Raw genomic sequence first — 19,107 nt, 5'->3', positions numbered from 1 at the left:
TTTTAACTACTTTTTGTTTGTTTATATCAATTAAAAACATGTAAAGACAACCAGCATCACTATAATTATGGGATGTTCTCACACACAACACAATATCTTCCTTTGAGAGAGAACATCATGTCAGCTGCCACACTGAAAAAAAATCCTGACTCTAGAACTGATTTAGGTTAAAATATATTGCCCATTTATCATTTCAAGATGTCTCTCACTTTGTGTAAAATGTAAGAATCCGGTGAATAATTGATTTAGGTCACACATTAACATTTTCAGTAACATTCAAAGGCAAAAAATGTATTTCCCATTTCTTCGTCAGACATTTTGTAAATTCTGATACTTTACGTTTACATTGTGGTGACAACAAGGAGGTTAAAATATGGAACTTTTCTTTCTCTTGCAGTATTACCGGCTGCCACTAGAGGGCGCCTGTGGCTTTCTTTTGCATCTCTCCCTATTTTTTATGACCGCTTCCTTTTCCCCCACCCCTGGGCAGAAAATGTCCCGTTGATATTATAGTTTCTGCTTGAGCTTTCCTTCCTTATTTTCTTGTGGGGGTGTACTTACTGCAGCCTACCCGCAAATCATTTGCTTTCTCATCTGTGACCACTGTATATGTTTGCCAGCCAGGCCTAGTCACAAGGCAGGCCTCGCAGGATCCCCAGCCTGTAGTAGGAGCTGTGCAGTAAGAGCAGTAGCCATGGCGGAAGCTCTGACTCAAGAAGAGGAGCAGGTAATATCCGGTGCATCTGTTACATTGTAGCATGTAGAGGGTTACATAGAATGTAAAACTGGTCTTGTTTAGAACGTGATGAGTTTAGATATAATAAATAAAATTTCCATGTACTACTGTCCATGCAAGATCTGAAACATGTTATTTCTAATGCAATTAACTCATTATTCCTAGACAGTCTCCTAACAATATAATCCAAGCTGTCTCTACATTTTAAGTGGCAGAAAGAAGTGTTTTTGCTTTAGAAAATTCATTTTAGTGTTGTCCTGACCAAAGTTACAGCATGCAATGCATTAAAAAGTGCAGTCAGCTAATTGCTTTTTTATTTATTTATTTAAATCAGTTATTGCAACTGCTTATTGTCTGCAATGGTCTACTACACAGTTGCAGATTGTTATTAAATAACCTTCAGAGAACACTGTAACCCTTAAATAAAAACACAAAAATAGCAGAAAAACACCAAATCCTCAAATACGTGCCATGAAGATAAATGATATTGTTCAACGTTAGCCTAACTTTCCACTGCAGCGCTATTAAAAAAGTAGAAATATTACCTTCCTACTCCGTTAGATATATAAAGCCTCTCCACCATGGATGGTTAAGACTGTTTCCTGACAGGATCTGATAGAGATAAAAATGATTAGACTGCACTTGTAGCTGTTATGAACTCACTGGCTTATGAATCCACCAATCCACACAGTTCATTTATGCAAAGCTGCTCTGCTATCTGTCAGAGAATCCCCTCCTTCATAACATGCTGCAGAGGATTAAGAGATTGTGATTGCAATACATTTAAGAATCAATATTTCACTTATTTCATGTATATTATTTAGATTAATAAATCTCATACATCTCATACTTGCCTACTCTCCCGGGAATTCCCCGAATTTCGGGGAGTCCGGGCGGCAAACCTGGATTTGCCGAAGGTCACGGCATTAAATGGTGAGGACGGGGCTTAATTGTGTCATTAAGCCCTGCCCACGTTATTTACTGCCGTGAATTTCAGCATTTTACAATGGGTGCTATAGTGAAGTCACCACGCCCCCTCTTAACCCCTGTCACATGACTTTTCTCTCACCGGGAGAAGTTTTGCAAGTTGTCATGTATAATATATATTTTGGCCAGTCTCCCAACTATTCTATCCAGTTGAAACCCACCCCAAACTATTAATAGTCAAATGAATTATAATAAAAGAATATCCAGCCGTCCAGTGACACACATCAGCATGTGTACCAAGGTCATTGGCAACCAAAAAGAAGTGACTTGCAACTAAGACAGACTGCAGCAATTGAGACGATTTAGCCACCATGTGTGTATACAATCTGCTAAATCTTATAGTTTCCCACTGGGCAGTAATCAACCAATATGTTAATCTTTAGAATGTGTTTTATTCTCTTGCTCTTTCTCCCTGCAGGCACATCCAAGCCTATCTATCCTTCATGGGAAAGTTATGCTTTTTGTACATGCCATTGCCATCTCCTAGCTCATTCACATGTATATAAATCATTATTCTTATCATTCTCATTTATGTAGTGCCACCAATCAGGCAGGTCCGTAGAGAGAAAATGTATGTTCATCAGTCGCTGCCCCATTAAAGCTTACATTCTAAATTCTTTACAACAAACACACACTAGTGTTTGTCAGAAGCCAATTAACCTACCAGTATGTTTTGGAGTGTGGGAGGAAATCCAGACAAAAGTGGCGAGAAAAGCTGCGGGTTTGAAAAAGTGGGGATGTTGCCTATAGCAACCAATCAGATTCTAGCTTTCATTTTGTAGAAGGTACTAAATAAATGAAAGCTAGAATCTGATTGGTTGCTATAGGCAACATCCCCACTTTTTCAAACCCGCAGCTTAGTAAATCTAGCCCAAAAACTCCACACAGATAAGGCCTTGTTTGGAAGTCAAACTCGTAACCCTAGGACCGTGAAAATGCAGGTTTATCCTAAAGTCCGTGTTTTATAAATATGCATGAAGTATGTTTCAATAGTTTGATGTGCATATCTAAATTTAAATGCAAAATGTTCAAATCCTGTGTGGCATGTGCCCAAATCCTACCTTTAAAAAGACATGTATTAAAAATAAACATGCATATTACATTATATTGCATTTATATTTGTGCATAAAACCTAAAGTGGGAATATTTACCCATCATAAAAAATGCGTATGTTTGCAAAATCTGACTATTTACGCATGTGCAAAGGGCTCTGTCTGTCTACATGTAATCATGGCTCATCCAGCTTCACTTGGTAGGGCTGGAAAGGTTAACAAGTAAGATATTCACAACTTCCAATTGTTTTTCCTCATACTTTCAGTTCTGCAATTGTACATCCATTCTCCTGTCTCCTCATTTAATTTACTCTGCTGTGTCATTCCTTGGCCTTTCCAGTCTGTGATATTTTTACTTATCCCTGCTTTCAGGCCACCCAGCGGTTCCTGCAGGAGATGAATTCCTGGACTTCCTTCCACTCCGTGTCCCCTCTCCCCTGGGATGTTGCAGTGAAATTTCTGATGGCAAGAAAATTTGATGTTGTGCGAGCAATTGAACTGTTCCACTCATACAGAGTAAGGAGCGATACTGTCACAGTTGCCTTACTTATACTTTGCTATATGCTGTATGTATATACATCTCCCTAATAAGTTGTGATACATTCCAAAGAATTTTAAATTATTTCTCACAGATTGAGAACAAAATTAATATTCATGTCACAATTTTGGGTGTTGTGTTTGCTGCCACTTTTCTCAGGCTGATGGTGTAATTTGTGGAAGTCACTGTTGTAGTTTCCTGCACAGAGCACTGGCTGTGATGAGGCAAATGTACACATTAGGGCTTATTTAATAACATAGTTCAATATGTACATGTTTACTGTAACCTGTAGCAACCAGGACGATGTTCGCTTTCATTTTCTACAAAACTGCAGTTATAATCTAATTGGTTGCTATAGGTCACATGACATTTGTGCACATTGTAGTTCCTTATTACATAAGCCTCATTAAGGTGTGTTACCTTTCCCATACATTAAAGAATGCCTTTGTGTTGAGTAAGCACGCGTTACCTACTCTGCTTAACCCAGACTAGTGACTCTTGGAATGTTGAATGAAAGATTGCATTTCATAAACGGGAGTCATATGTTATTGTTGACCTGGCAGAGGCATGCATGTAATTTTTTATACAGGTATTAAATCAAAAAGTGTTGATGAGCATATGTGAGGTAGAAGAGAACAACTTAATGCATGTTACTTGTAATTTTTACTGAGATACATGTTGTTCAGAAGCTGCATGGTTTTGGTATGGATGCTCTAATGAGAGCACATTTATTGCATTTCACTCATATGCTGGCAGATGACGGCCCTTTTGTTTTCTGACCCAGTATTAATAGATATGCAGTATGCCAATTCCCTAGGAACTGGTGCCTCTGTGATGTTAGAATTTACTGTTGAATTAACTCCCATAAATATTGGTTCAATACACAGTTGCTGCCCTCTCTATTACATGCACACTTTAAGGGTCTTTGCAAATGATGAAACATTTTCAAGGTGATCTTCTGCATGAATTTAACCATGATTCAAAAGTAAAACTCTTAGGGGGGTATTCAGTTGTGAGCGAGATCGCTAAAATACTCACGCCCGAAAAATATTACCGTTAATACGGTAATATTGCGAGTAATTACCGTATTAACGGTAATATTTTTAGAGCGCTCGATTTTCGGCGATCACGCCGTCAATTGAATACCCCCCTTAATGTTAGTGTTATTTGTTTTGTGTAGATGTTGCGTATATAACAACATTGCTGTAGAACATATACTCTGTATAGCATAATACATTTTTATTTTTTTTTTAGCTATTTTTATAGTATGCTTGTATTACCTACTTGTGGTTTACTTTTGCCAACTACTATGTATATGTCTGTCTGCTAGGAGACGCGCCAGAGAGAAGGGATTGTCCAGCTGAATCCCCTGCAGGAACCATTGCTGTCTGAGCTGTTGAGTGGCAAGTTTACTGTGCTGGTGAGAGGTGTATTTATAGTTTACCCACTTCACTCAGCTCAGCCTGTTTTGGCACTTTTTAGATTGGTCACATTCCAACATCAATATCGGTAGTTTGTTTGTGTGGCACCCACACAAATTAACCTTGTTTTTTTTCCCCAGAAGACTATCATAAATACCATTAGTTTGCATATACCTCTTGTTGCTGCAAAAAAATAAAAAAAAATGGTTACCACACTGGCCAAAAAGATGTGGTTTTTTTTTTAAAAAAAATTATATTGCACGGATGTGACCCAATATAAACAAAAAAAAAATAAAAAAAGAAATTTCTATCTACACTTATTTTTCATACCTTTTCACATATTTGGATTTTAAAATGTTCGCCAACCTTTGAGTTCTGGTTAGACAACAATTGTTTTAAATATATTATTTAATAAAATTGTTTTTACATTACATTATACATTACTAGTGGACTGGAGTGCCTCAAGAACCAACTTCTATTTGGTGATTTATTTCACAATATGCCCTTTGATAAGGATGTGAACCACCAAGAAATATTTTGTGGTTCTTACCTTGGCATCAACTTATCTTTCCAAAAAGCAGAATTCTGCACATTTTCTTCTAGTGCAGATTTTATTTGAAAACTATGTTGTTGTTTTTTGCTAGTTTCCACAGTCTTGAATGATCTGCATAATAGCCCCCTCTCTGAACTTATTAAAGCTTTGTGTAGTGTAGGGTATTTTTGTGATCACCAGACAATAACTGATAAGGGGGTTCCTTACTTGAAAGAGGGGAGTCCCCTGGCTCTTCATTATTTTTCTGTAGGCGGTGTGTAAGGAGATGGGGTTTAATGACATAATCACAGCAATGTTGTTAAGCTCCTCCCCCTTCCTCATTGACCACCAACAGAAAATAGCTGTGGTTAACGGCAAAGTATAGTTTAAACTTCTTTTGAATCCTTTGTGTGCTAAGTATGAGTCTCACTTGTCCTTCGCCCTGAAGCGGTTTATACGCCACAATGTATTGCATATTGGAAACCTACAATGACAAGGATCACAAAATTGTTCATGTTGCAATCACCAATACGTTTTATTTATCCAGTAATATCTCAATTCCTCTCTACTTCCCCAGAGTGTACGTGCCCCATCTGGAGCCTCCATTGCCATTTTCACTGCCAAGCTTCACCACCCAGCAAGAAAGAACAGTAGAGAGGTGCAGCACACGGTACTGCAGGCCCTCTTCTACCTCCTGGACCGCGCGGTGGAGAGGTGAGAGCAGATTGTACACTGCGTGTTCTATAGTAGATATATTAAAGGACCACAAGTCTGAAATACAAATACATCTAATATGCAAACCCATTGACAAATATAAATAATACAGTTTCCATAAGCACCTCGGTTCTACACAGTGGAGTCGGCTGATCCAATATACATGGGAATGTGGCATATACATTCATTAGGAACTAGTGATGGAATGACGTATTGGGTCCTAGATAACTTATAGGCTGCGTTCTCAAAATATCTGTTCATCCCACAAACCGGGACTTGCACTGTGTGTAGGGAACTGAAGCACTTGTATTTGTATTGTATCCCATCTGCCACAGAATGAGTTCTGGTTATCGGTCATTGTAGGCTCAGAGACGCAATGACCTCCACTAGCCTTACTGACAAGAAAACTAGCGTGATTCTGAAAAACGTCTTTACCCTACGCATTTTAGGTTTAGTGGCCCTTTCAATAGTAAAAGTCGTAAAATAATTTAATGTCAATCGGTTGGCCCCTTCAAATCATGTTAAGGTTTTAAGAATCAGTAAAGATTTCTTTTGTGTAACTAAAATACCAATCCAAAGCTACATGGACTACTAGAATATACATGGGTTCTAATTTCTGGAAGACTGTGTCTAGAACAGTATTTATATTTGCACATAAATTTATACCGTAATAGAAGACCAACTATAATTATAAGTCACTATACACAAAAGCAGTACCCCCTGTATACAGAACAGGAAACCCATATAGCTCACCCAGACAAATAACAACAATTAATTGGCACCTTTTATAGTTTTCTAGATTAAAACCTTAGTGGATCTTTGTGTTTAATGAGATTAACTTGTAGCAATTATCCTGATATTAGAAATCACTCCAGGCTGCTGATTTAGCAGCGTATGAGACCACCATATATGTTCCTTAGAGATCCTATAGTTGTATTTTTATTTATTTTTTTCACCTGAATTGCTTTATTGGTGCACTCAGTACACACCTTAGAGATGTCTTAAACGCTGTTGGACCCCAAAATTGAAATTTACATACATGATCCACAGTATTCGGTGACACCTGATATTCCACTGCAACTTTGTTAGAAACTATTACCCCCACAATATAAAACAGAGAGATAAAACCTCCCACATATTTAGGAGAGTGTCCTAATGGGGTCTGAGTTGGATCAAATAGCTGAGTGCAGTCGTTGGAGCTGCTGTGATATAAGGTGTCTGGTCAAACCTGTGAGTCACTACCTGCCTGTAGCAACGTGTGCACAGTGAGAACAGAAAGCATGACAAACATATTTATTTATAACCCTTAAATTATTATTAGTCAGTAATACAATGATTTTATAAATGGCATTTTTATTTGCTGTGTAAGGCCAGTTATTCAGATGCAGCAAATACATTCCCTATCCCATTCACATAATGGTCAGAAGAGCAGTCATATTAAAGAGGTGGTATATTAATTCATATTAAAATAATCAGCACAGCAGTGGTGTCTTCCCACTGTAGTAGTGGTGTTAGTAGAGATATGATGCTTTGTTTAGGGCTGGTGTTCCAGAAACAGCCAGGGAAAAGTACTCTATATTGTTCCTTGCTAACATGGAGACACATACAAATAATATCTGTGCCGTATTTGAGCAGCAGTTATTTACTTGTGTGGCAGGAGAAATACTTGAAGAACTTCACTTGGAGGCTGTAAAGGCTGCATGCAGCGATTTATTTTTATTTATTATTATTATTATTATTATTATTATTATTTATTTTAATTTTTTTAAAGCGAAGAGTAGAAATAGGCCACATGACACCATGCAAGTTGTTTAAACAGATATTTAAATGTTAAAACAATTACCAAGAGTGTTTTGTTGGCTGGTAAAGCTCTACATATAAAGTGCTTATGTGCAATGACCTTTAATGAGCATGACATTTTGGCCTCTGCATTCACTGGGCAGTGCTGTTTGGATGTAAGCACTTCTCTCAGTAGACTTTTTAAGTGTTGAGACAATGAACACGTACTAATAACAGGAGAATACATTTATTTATGCTGTTGTTAATATGTAATTTTTCTAATATTAATATGAGCATTAAACAAGTTTAACACAAAGTGAAAACCAAACACGTATTCGGCATTAGACAAATATCTCAGGGACTCCGTTACCATTGATAATATTTATTTTCTTATAATACCATTACAGTCCTAAACAAACTACGGATTTGACATTTGTAAGCATTGTCTGACCTTCACATTGATATACTGTAGAGTAGATTTGAGCCCCTTGCAAACTCCCAAGATGCATAGGCATAGCAAACTATAGAGGTGTGGAGGAATGAGCAGCCAGGACCCACTAATCGAGTTACACCACGTGTACCCAACGGTCCCTGTTGACCTGTCTTAGGTTTGTGATGACCTGAGTGTCACATGTAAGTTTCCTTGCTTCTAGCCCAGTGTGAGGAGTGCGTCTCCAAACTGCCCTGTCTGGATAATGCGCAGTAACTGGTGCCATGCTCCACAATAATTTGGATGCAACATTAGGAAGAACCCTGTTCTGCTGGAAGAAAAATGGGATACAAAGTAAAAAAAATGTGTCTGTTTTGTTTACATACTAAACTATATTTTGGTATCTGTGTCCACTTTATAATGTATGCAAGCTTCTGTTGGCCTCGCCGACTTCTTAGTAACATGATGTATTCATGAGGGCATGCTACAAAGTATGGCTACTAAGGCTGGAGAATGGGCTGACGGGTAACTACCAAAATAAAGGAAACCTAAAGTGTCTTTTAGGCTAGTGGGCCACAATAACCCCCCCAGAGCGTCTTCAGTGTCCCTTTGCTTAAATGTCTAGGACTTTATTGGAGGGATGTGAACATTATACTTTCCCTCTACTTGTGCCAAATCCCTTTCATCCTCTACCTACCCTGTAATGTCTTTCCTTCAGTCTTCCATGCCAATTTCAACTTGGCCACTATCCCTTATGAAACGTTAGTAAGTTTAGTAAGTCTTCATTACCATAGTTCTTGCCAAACATTTACTCCTTTCCTCTGGTCATGGCAGACAAATTATTAGGCAACTGGGCTGCACTGCATATACATGACCCTAAGCACAATTGGACCATAATCATCTGTGATAAAACTTGTTTTCAATATTCTTGTAATGAAAGTGTTTCCTTTATTTTCATAGTTACCTGTACATATTAAACTATTGGACTCCCATACCAGCATGTAATTCTAAAATGTCCTCTCAGAATTGTCAGCTTGGGGATGTGAGTGATTAGTGTGTCAATATCCGAGCAAGCAGTATGTGTTCAGTTCTAGACTAGCATAGTGCACTCTCGCTGCAGTGTCGACACACAGAGAAATGGCCTGGTGTTTATCTATGATATGGGGGGCAGTCAGTACAGCAACTTTGAGCTGGAATTAAGCAAGAAGATCTTGAGCCTGCTGAGGGTGAGTGTATTCTCCATTCATCCATTTGCCCTGCTGAACATCCCATTAATCCAACACCGAACTAGGGCTCCTGGGTGGCCCAGTTTTCCCAGGAAAGTCATTGTTTTTGCCACAGTCGATCCTTAATTAAAAATATTAATTTTCTTTAGGACACCTGGTGCACTTGCACTATTAGGAATAGTGGAAATACATTTCTGTAATTGCAACTCTGGGGTGGTATTTATGGCCAGGGAAACGTTTTTGTTTTGTGGGCGTTCCAACTTCCTGATTTTTAGAAACTAAATTGTCCTACTTCAAGCTTCACTTCATCTGACTGTACATATCACATTGTCCACATTAACCCTGTAAACAAGACATTGAATTTCCTGACAGACTGAGAGGAAGTTGCATTACTTCCATCCCCTGTTGCACCTCACATCTTGTACTTTACTTTTCTGCACCGTGGTCTTCAGGATACTGGCAAACTCCTACTCAGCCTGACATAAGCTTACTGAACACCATTGCCCCACCTGCTGAGATTGCTTCCCCTGTTATCTGTACGTGAGCAATATCTGTGTTTTTATGTTAGGGAGCATTTCCTGCCCGTCTAAAGAAAGTATACATCGTTTCCCCTCCGGTCTGGTTCAGAGTCCCCTATTCCATTATCAGTTTACTACTGAAGGAGAAGCTAAGAGAGAGGGTAAGTGCACTGTACTGTTGTTAGCCTAACTAATCTGTAATGTCCGATATCTAGAAAGCACTGCTATGCGTCGCTGATATATTTACCATGGCTCACTCTACCTACGGACTACACGTTTTAATTTTTTCTGGGCAGCTCCCAGGAGCATAGGTAAGTTTGTAAAATATTGAATAAGTTGTTATTTATTATATGGATCCAGTTTGAACAAAGTGGAAATCTTAGAAGCCGTGTAATTTAATGGAAACTACATATTTCACAATCCCAAGAATACAGACTGCTAGGAGAGACAATGATTGGGAACCCAAACCTCGCATTAGTCACAGATAAAATCAATGAATTGCAGAGTGCATCAGATAACTTAGCTCTGTTTGACATCTTTTAACAAATATAAGTTGTCAAAATACCCATGGCTTTAAGTGTGAAGTAAGTAAAATATATTCTATGCAGTGATGATCATGGAGTGAATATTGCATAAAGGATTTATAAGTGTTCTAATAACTTTCCTGCACCCACTATACATTTCAGTATATACTGGTAGAGTACAAAAAGTGGAAATATGTGGATAAAAGAAGGACACCAAAGTATGTTGAAAGCAATTGACAACCAAACATGGTCCGAGTAATGTATAAAGGTGCTGTACTGTCTTGGTTGCCTATAGTTAAGTATAGCATGGCTATCAGTGATTTTGAGAGATTAGTGATTGTTGGGGTACATTTGGCAAGAACTTCAGTGGCTAAGACGTCTCAACTGTTTTTCAAGTAACTGTCTCTAAGGTCATGTCAGCATGTAAAGCATCTTCACCAAGGGCAACAGTGGGTGGGAGCGGACACTACGGAATAGTGATATCTGTTCATTAACTTGAAGTGCAAAACCAGTGAGCAACTGCAGATTGACTGCAAATTTCAAGCTGTAGTGTGGGCAACCAGTATGATAAAAACAACTCCACAGGTTGTAGTGCATAAACCGCTTAACACACTTGTCAGTGCACAAGCAATGGACTACTGTAGGGTGGAGGAAGGTGGCATGGTTGAATAAATCATCCTTCGCCTTGTTCTCGATAAGTGTATGTGTGGCATCACCCTAAAGAACTCTATTGCCTTGAGTGCCTGTTTACAACAATATAGAATTCTGCCTGTGTCATAATGTTATGGGGTGAAATTTCCCGGCATGGTTTGGGTGCAAGAGAGGAAGCAAAGTGCTCTTCTCTACTTAATGGTAGTTCACCCCATGTTACAGCATTTCTTCTTGATGGAATGGGTGTCTTCCTGGATAACAATCCCCCATCCGCAGAACATTAGCGGTTACCCAATGATTTGATGAGTAGGTGTCATGGCATTTTCAGTGACCAGATCTGAACCCAATCGAGTATTTATGGGATATCCTGGAACAATTCCTCAGACAATGTTTTCCACCACCGTCGCCCAGTAGTCATTTGAGTAACTGTTGTGGAAGAATGATGCTACATCCCTCCTGACTCAATGCTATGATGCATATTAGCTGCACCTGGTGGCCTAGTGTCCTACTAAGTGACTAATGTTTGTCGACTACATGTGAGTGTATGTGTTTAATATGAAACATTGCTTAGCACAATATTTTGCATTTGGAGGTTTGATCCCCTGTGCCGTTCTACACCTAATCTGTTATTCTGAAAACAGAAACATTCCCTTGCCTTGTTTACAGAGTCATAATTACATGATAATTATCATTTCTGGAATGGAAAAATTTAACAAGTTATTGTATTAAAATAATACATACTTTAAAATGCCCCTTATTCTAGTATATGTACTGTCTGCAACCTTTTTCTATCTCTGCAGGTACATATGGTGAGCATGAGTGAACTTCTCCAGCACTTACCTCCACAGTGTCTTCCTGAGTCTCTAGGGGGATTACTTCCATGGGACCCTGGCTCCTGGAACTGCCTTCTCCTCCCTGGCCGTGCAGGGAAACCGGATCCCCTGGATGAGGTGGTACTGGTGCTAGAAAAAGGACAGAGAGGGAGCATGCATAGGCCTTTACCTGGGAGCATGACATTGGCTCAATTGAAGGAACACATTGGCTCTTTAGGGAAACGCGGAGTGTGTGAGGAGTACGAAGCAATAAGAAATGAGGAACCAGAGGGGTCTTTCACGGTGTCGCTGTAAGTGTGCAAGAGTATAGATGTTGGAGAAGCAGATTGAATGTGTTTTATTGATGATGTGTGTACATGTCATTGTATGGTATTCTATTTGACATATTTGAGGATTTATCTGAGTTTCTGGAGGTACACACAGAAGACTTTTTAGTCTGAAGAAAAACAACATATAGGGGGGAATTCAATTCCCCCCCGAAGTACCGCTACGTAAAAACTATTACTCAGGGAACTGCGAACAAAAAGCCGGCGTTAAAACTACCGTAATAACAGTATTTACGCACACTATTACCGTAATAAGGGTAATAGTGCGCAGGCCACGTTACTTTTTCAAGTAACGCGGCCAATTGAATTCCCCCCCCCCAAATGGTTGGTTACAGAATATGAGCACACAACCACAGACCAGTTGTATGTTGAAAGGGTAAAATTCATAACCAGTTTGATCAGACAGATCACTAACCAACCAATCTGATCCCTGGCAAATACATATTCTATTTTGACCAATTGGAAGAGTAAAATCTTATCTGTGGATACCAGTCACAAACACAGTTATTAGATTGTTCAAAAGTGAGCAAACAACACACACTGATCCAATTGCTGGTCCTCTAGATTACAGGGAGTATGTTTGTACTCCCTGTGTTTGTGTGGGTTTCCTCCGGGTGCCTGGGTACCTCCGAAACACTATACTGTTAGGTTAATTGACTGCTTACAAAATTAACCCTTGTCTGTGTGTTAGGAAATTTAGCCTGTAAGTTCCAAGGGGTCCGACTGATGTAAATGACAAATATTCTCTGGCGCTATATAAATAAATTACGATGATGGACAGGTTTTTTGAACAGGTCTGATTGTTCAATGGCCATGCACCGTTAATGTGTTGCGAATGCTTCCATGTTTTCTGTGGTTATAGGCTGATCTTATCAGGATGATTATTTTGGAAGCTACTTGTATGCTATATTTAACCAACTTATTCAAGAAAATGAGCACATGTACCAATATTTTATCATTTTAGTTCTTGGCCATATTAGAAAACGTTGTGTTTCTTGCAATAACCATAACCTTTCTCTCTCACCTCTGTTAAGAGCTGCTGTGAACCGTGATCGAAATCGTTATGGGGATGTCCCATGCCTGGACCAAACACGGGTCAAATTAAAACGTGTCAACTGGCATGATGTAAATATATATATGTGTATATATATATATTTTTTTTTTTTTCTTTTTAAGTAACACACTTGTGATCTGTATTTTATGTAGACAGATGAACATAGTGAGCTGCTTGTTGGGCTCTGGTTATGACAGAGACTAAATTTATATTCTTTTACTGTATGGATTTTAAAAGTTAATCTAACAAAATAATATGTCTGTGTCCCTTTTTTATGAGTACAGCATAACTCAGATTTTGGATTTTTGGCTCTTTTTTAGAAATAAAATAAAATATTAAAGCAATATATACCTTTATTAAATCTTCCTTAAGAATGGCAAGGGTTGAGCCTTAAAAGTGCAGGCTTAGTGTTCATTTGTCATGATTTCAATGCCTCATTAGTTGTATCAAAGATGCACATTCCCTGCAAACAATGCTTTAATGTATTCATGTATGGAATTCTCTAGACTGCTTGGTTTTTATTCAGCAATTCAGTGCACCATGTGTAAAGTGTACAGAATGACTGATCACAGACATTAAAGGTGGCACCTGAGGATCATGTCTATCTAAAATGTTGTATGTATGTACTTTATTACTGAACAGTAGCATTGCTTACCTTTTTTTTTTCCTTGCACATTTCTGGACAAAATATCCAATACCTGTATTTGTTTTGTGAGGTGCAGTACATAAATGTATAAATATAAAAATATGCAGACTTCCTATGGATAAATATTTCTAGGGACTTGACATCTTTATCCAGTGTTTATCTGCTATGTTTTAAAAATAGTTTTGCCTTTGAACATTTTGAGAAATGTGAATCCAATTTATATGAAGTCAATGCTCAGTACTTTAGAAAGGGCGGATTGTCCCTTTTAATTATCTTTCACAGAAATGTTGGACGAGTTTGCTTTAATTCCTGTCTAAAGTGATAAAATTGCTGGACCAATATATGGTACATTGCAACAATAATCTCATTAAGACGTCAAGTTGATCTAGAAAAACAATGTGTAAACATATCTGAGTATTCTGTACCAAGTGAGTTATAGCTCTGCCTTTATCCCTTAGCGCTCAGACTATATAAACGCCAGTTTTATGGACGGATATCTACAGAAGGATATGTACATTGGTACACAAGGTAATTTGAAGTACGCCTACATATATGTCATATAATTTGGAACAGCTGCGCTGTGTGACGACGGGTAGAGGGGCAGCATGGGTGTGCTGTGTGACGACGGGTAGAGGGGCAGCATGGGTGTGCTGTGTGACGACGGGTAGAGGGGCAGCATGGGTGTGCTGTGTGACGACGGGTAGAGGGGCAGCATGGGTGTGCTGTGTGACGACGGGTAGAGGGGCAGCATGGGTGTGCTGTGTGACGACGGGTAGAGGGGCAGCATGGGTGTGCTGTGTGACGACGGGTAGAGGGGCAGCATGGGTGTGCTGTGTGACGACGGGTAGAGGGGCAGCATGGGTGTGCTGTGTGACGACGGGTAGAGGGGCAGCATGGGTGTGCTGTGTGACGACGGGTAGAGGGGCAGCATGGGTGTGCTGTGTGACGACGGGTAGAGGGGCAGCATGGGTGTGCTGTGTGACGACGGGTAGAGGGGCAGCATGGGTGTGCTGTGTGACGACGGGTAGAGGGGCAGCATGGGTGTGCTGTGTGACGACATGTAGAGGGGCAGCATGGGTGTGCTGTGTGACGACGGGTAGAGGGGCAGCATGGGTGTGCTGTGTGACGACGGGTAGAGGGGCAGCATGGGTGTGCTGTGACGACGGGTAGAGGGGCAGCATGGGTGTGCTGTGTGACGACGGGTAGAGGGGCAGCATGGGTGTGCTGTGTGACGACATGTAGAGGGGCAGCATGGGTGTGCTGTGTGACGACGGGTAGAGGGGCAGCATGGGTGTGCTGTGTGACGACATGTAGAGGGGCAGCATGGGTGTGCTGTGTGACGACGGGTAGAGGGGCAGCATGGGTTGGTTTGGTAATGTGGGGGGAGCAGCATGGGTGTGCAGTGTGGTGATGGTAGTGGTGTTGAGTTCTGTGTTATTGGAGACATGGAGGTGAATCATATGTAATATATTTTATATTTATATTTTCATTACTGTTATAATCTGAATATTATAATCTGTTCTTCTGCCCAGGGCCTATGGAGAATACATTCCAAGATTTCTGGCAAATGGTTTGGGAACAGAATGTGTTGGTTATTGTGATGACAACACGGTGAGTTAATTGGGATAATATCTTTAAGAGCTTTGCATGATCTTGGGTTCTGCTTGTTAATAATCTTTTCCTGTGCAGAGTTGAAGAGGGCAGCCATCGAAAGTGTGGTCAGTATTGGCCTCTTTCTCCTGGGTCTGTAGCTTTATATGGCTCTGTGACTGTCACAAACAAAGCCACCGAGAACCATCAGCACTTCAGAAAAAGCACTCTGGAGCTCAGCATCCGCCAGGTATTGCTACCTTGTGTTTGTGTGTCTGTATGTTATATAGACCATCGTAAGATTCTAAAAACAATACCCAAAATATATATGTATATTTAATGATTACATTTTTTTCATGTGATCTGGACTATGGTCTCGCCCCCGGGTATATGAGGCATTTCCACTGTATGCTTCAAAATAAGGTTGTTCTTAATGCTCTATTTAGAATAATTTCTAAATCAGACATAACACATTTTAAAGCCTCTTTATTTATGTGTATTCTCTTCTGCTCATTTTTGTAATATGGACTCTGTTCCATTGGATTCTATGGGGGGTATTCAATTGTTAGCGAGTTCGCTAAAATACTCGCGCTCGAAAAATATTACAGGTAATACGGTAATCTGCACGTAAATACTGTTAATACGGCAATTTACTCGCTGGATTTCAGCTCGCAGCTCAGGGAGCTGCGAGCTGAAATCCAGCAAGATATTACTGTATTAACGGTAATTTTCGAGCGCGAGTATTTTAGCGAACTCGCTAACAATTGAATACCCCCCTATGAATTATATTTATTTTTAACTTAACAATAAAAACTAAAGGAAAATAAGGTTGTTCCAGCTGTACACGCATTTCTGTACTCTGTGCTTGACCCTTTTAAAATGAAGGGAGTAAATAAATAAAATCATGAATTGTTTAAAATCCACAATTACTACTTCCCTATCACTTTTTTTCCCCAGATTGTCTTCTCCCATCATCTTTGTAACACACCCAACTGCTCACATCTCTGTCCCATTTTCCAGGGTCGGGAAACACGGAAGATCAGCCATTTGCAGTTCCTGAGCTGGCCAGATTTTGGGGTTCCCAGTTCTGCAGCTGCTCTTATTAATTTTAGAGATGCTGTGAAGAAGGAGCAGAGAAGATTGGTGCTTGAGCTCGGAAACAAATGGAAAGGTCCTGCAGGTGGCCCTCCCATTGTGGTGCATTGCAGTGCAGGCATTGGAAGGACAGGTACGTTAGCTGGGACTAACACCACAGTGTCTGGATGATGGAAGCATGAAATGGAAAGGAATCTTGTAAAACAATACATGGTAGTGGACGGTTATGGGTGCTTAAGTACGATAAAATATAACTGCAAACACAATACTGCAAAAGTAATAAAAATAATAACGAATCTTGTTTTCCCTGCAGGTACTTTCTGTACTCTGGATATCTGTTTATCCCAGATAGAAGATGTAGAAAACCTGAACATCCAGCAGACCGTCAGAAGCATGCGCAAGCAGAGAGCACTGAGTATACAGACTCCAGAGCAGTACTACTTCTGTCACATGGCCGTCTTAGAGCACTTTGCTAGCTGACACTTGTACCTTGGCGTGCCCAAAAGTGCCACTTCCTGCACGAAGGAACAGAGGACCAACATAAGGGGCTGCAGGAGCCTTCATTATCTCTGGGTACTGCAAAAGCAGAAAGACATCCCAGTTGATGATTCTAATGAAAAAGCAATAATATTATACTATCTGACTGTAACTAGGAATTGCACAGCAGCATTATAGTCTATGCACCTTTCACATAACCACTATACAAGTAACCCACAACGGGATACAGCCAAAACATACCCAATATATACTCAATTAACATAGGGATATTATACAGCTGTTTAAATATATGCATGTGTACAAACACACAAGATAAACTTGGACAGTATATAGCCATCCCAATTACAATAAGGCAACAATATAGAGTATATTCATCACACACCTACTATATCCAACCTATAAATGTATTATTGCCCTAAAACTGTCATACAGAGTGAAAGGCAACAGTGCTACATACTCAGTCTTCACTGTACAGACATGGTATATTCTCCAGAAGGATGAGTTAGAAATCCATATTAATCCATGTTAAATACAGCTAGTCATAAGGATATGTCCTAACTAGTTTTTGCAGTCAATCATTCCACATTACCCCCAAACCAACTATTACCTACTGTAATATATACGAGGACATAAAACTACTCTCGCTAAGAGCATAATTGCATACAGTGCATATGATGTTTTGTATTGGTTATGATTAGATCATACAAATCATAAAAGCTATAGATTGTATTTACTCCTGTATTGGTATAGTTCATGTGTCTTGGGCCAATGAGATGACCCATCCATGAGAAATACTCATGTGGAAGATGCAAATATAAAGTAAGGAAGGACGACTGAGACAATTCGGTTGATTTGTAACAGGATTTGTGCTATCCTGTTGCAGTCTACAGTCCTCATTAGTCCTAATACTTGTATATAAATGTACAGGCATCTAAACTTGTTTCTCTATCTATCTATCTGCACATAATAATCTATGTGCCATTTTTTTTAATTGGAAAGGGGCAAATATCTCTTTTTCTGAATGTAACAGACCAACATATTCCTATGATCGTTAAAACACCAAAAAGTACATTCCCCAAAAAGATGAACTCTGACAACTGATTGTATGTGTTCATTGCAGTTATATTTTAAACCTTATTAAAAATGTGAAATCAACTTATTTCACTTTGTTCACACAGCAAATTATGTGAATGAAGTACAAAATTCCATGGTGCAGTAATTTAGAAGAAAATAAAAAGTATTTTATTGCATGGACCAATTCCAGGAGCCGAATATGTGATATAATCTATATTGGCTCAGCAGTGCCCTTCTTTTTCCATGCTCATCAGTAGATGACAGTATGGTCTGTATAACGTTCACCTGGCATATCTATATGTTGCAATCGTTGTGAAACAGTAAAGTTACCTCTTTGTCATGCTAAATGTAGCTTCAGCTGGTATTGGGACAGCAAAGAAAGAAAGGGGGACCAAATATGTCACTCATCCCAACACCTAACCACCTGGACCAGAATGCTCAGCACCAGCATTGTCATCTCTAACATTGAAATCTTTCTCCACAGCATGTCATCAATATTGTGTATAATGGTATGTCAAAAAGCTTCATGTGTAAAGTACTTTTATGCTTTGTACAGATTAAAAAAATATCTGAGTTTATTTTTTTAATTGGATGGATATTTTGTTACGTAGGTCTCTTTATATTCTCGAAAAGATGGAGGAATCTGAAAACGTAAAAAAATATATATTTGAATGTCTGTGCAATTTTATATCACATTCTATTAAAATGTGTTGTACATTTGTTTCCTTAACTTGCCTTGCACACAATAGATTTTTTTTTAAAAGATATATTCTCATAGATTCAAGAATAAAAATAATTAACCATAAAATTGTAAGATGTCTTCAGCGCTCCACTATTAAAAGACAGCCAAGCACTTTTCCCTCTAGATCATACACAAATCTAG

General features: G+C 39.2%; 1 protein-coding gene across 1 annotated transcript; it reads left to right on the top strand.

Annotated features, from left to right (window-relative positions):
• The first annotated feature begins 446 nt into the window (after nt 1-446).
• PTPN9 (protein tyrosine phosphatase non-receptor type 9) lies at nt 447-18,802 on the top strand. Its single transcript, XM_075208266.1, has 13 exons — nt 447-727; nt 3,148-3,291; nt 4,644-4,733; nt 5,844-5,980; nt 9,310-9,415; nt 9,984-10,094; nt 11,909-12,231; nt 13,302-13,392; nt 14,426-14,495; nt 15,500-15,578; nt 15,657-15,807; nt 16,578-16,785; nt 16,966-18,802. The coding sequence occupies exons 1-13, from the start codon at nt 695-697 to the stop codon at nt 17,130-17,132; spliced, it is 1,710 nt and encodes a 569-aa protein (XP_075064367.1). The 5' UTR covers nt 447-694; the 3' UTR covers nt 17,133-18,802.
• The last annotated feature ends 305 nt before the right edge of the window (nt 18,803-19,107 follow it).

This window comes from Mixophyes fleayi, chromosome 4 (genome assembly GCF_038048845.1).
Source record: "Mixophyes fleayi isolate aMixFle1 chromosome 4, aMixFle1.hap1, whole genome shotgun sequence".
NCBI classification, from domain to species: Eukaryota; Metazoa; Chordata; class Amphibia; order Anura; family Limnodynastidae; genus Mixophyes; species Mixophyes fleayi.
This window is presented reverse-complemented; position numbering and strand designations above follow the sequence as displayed.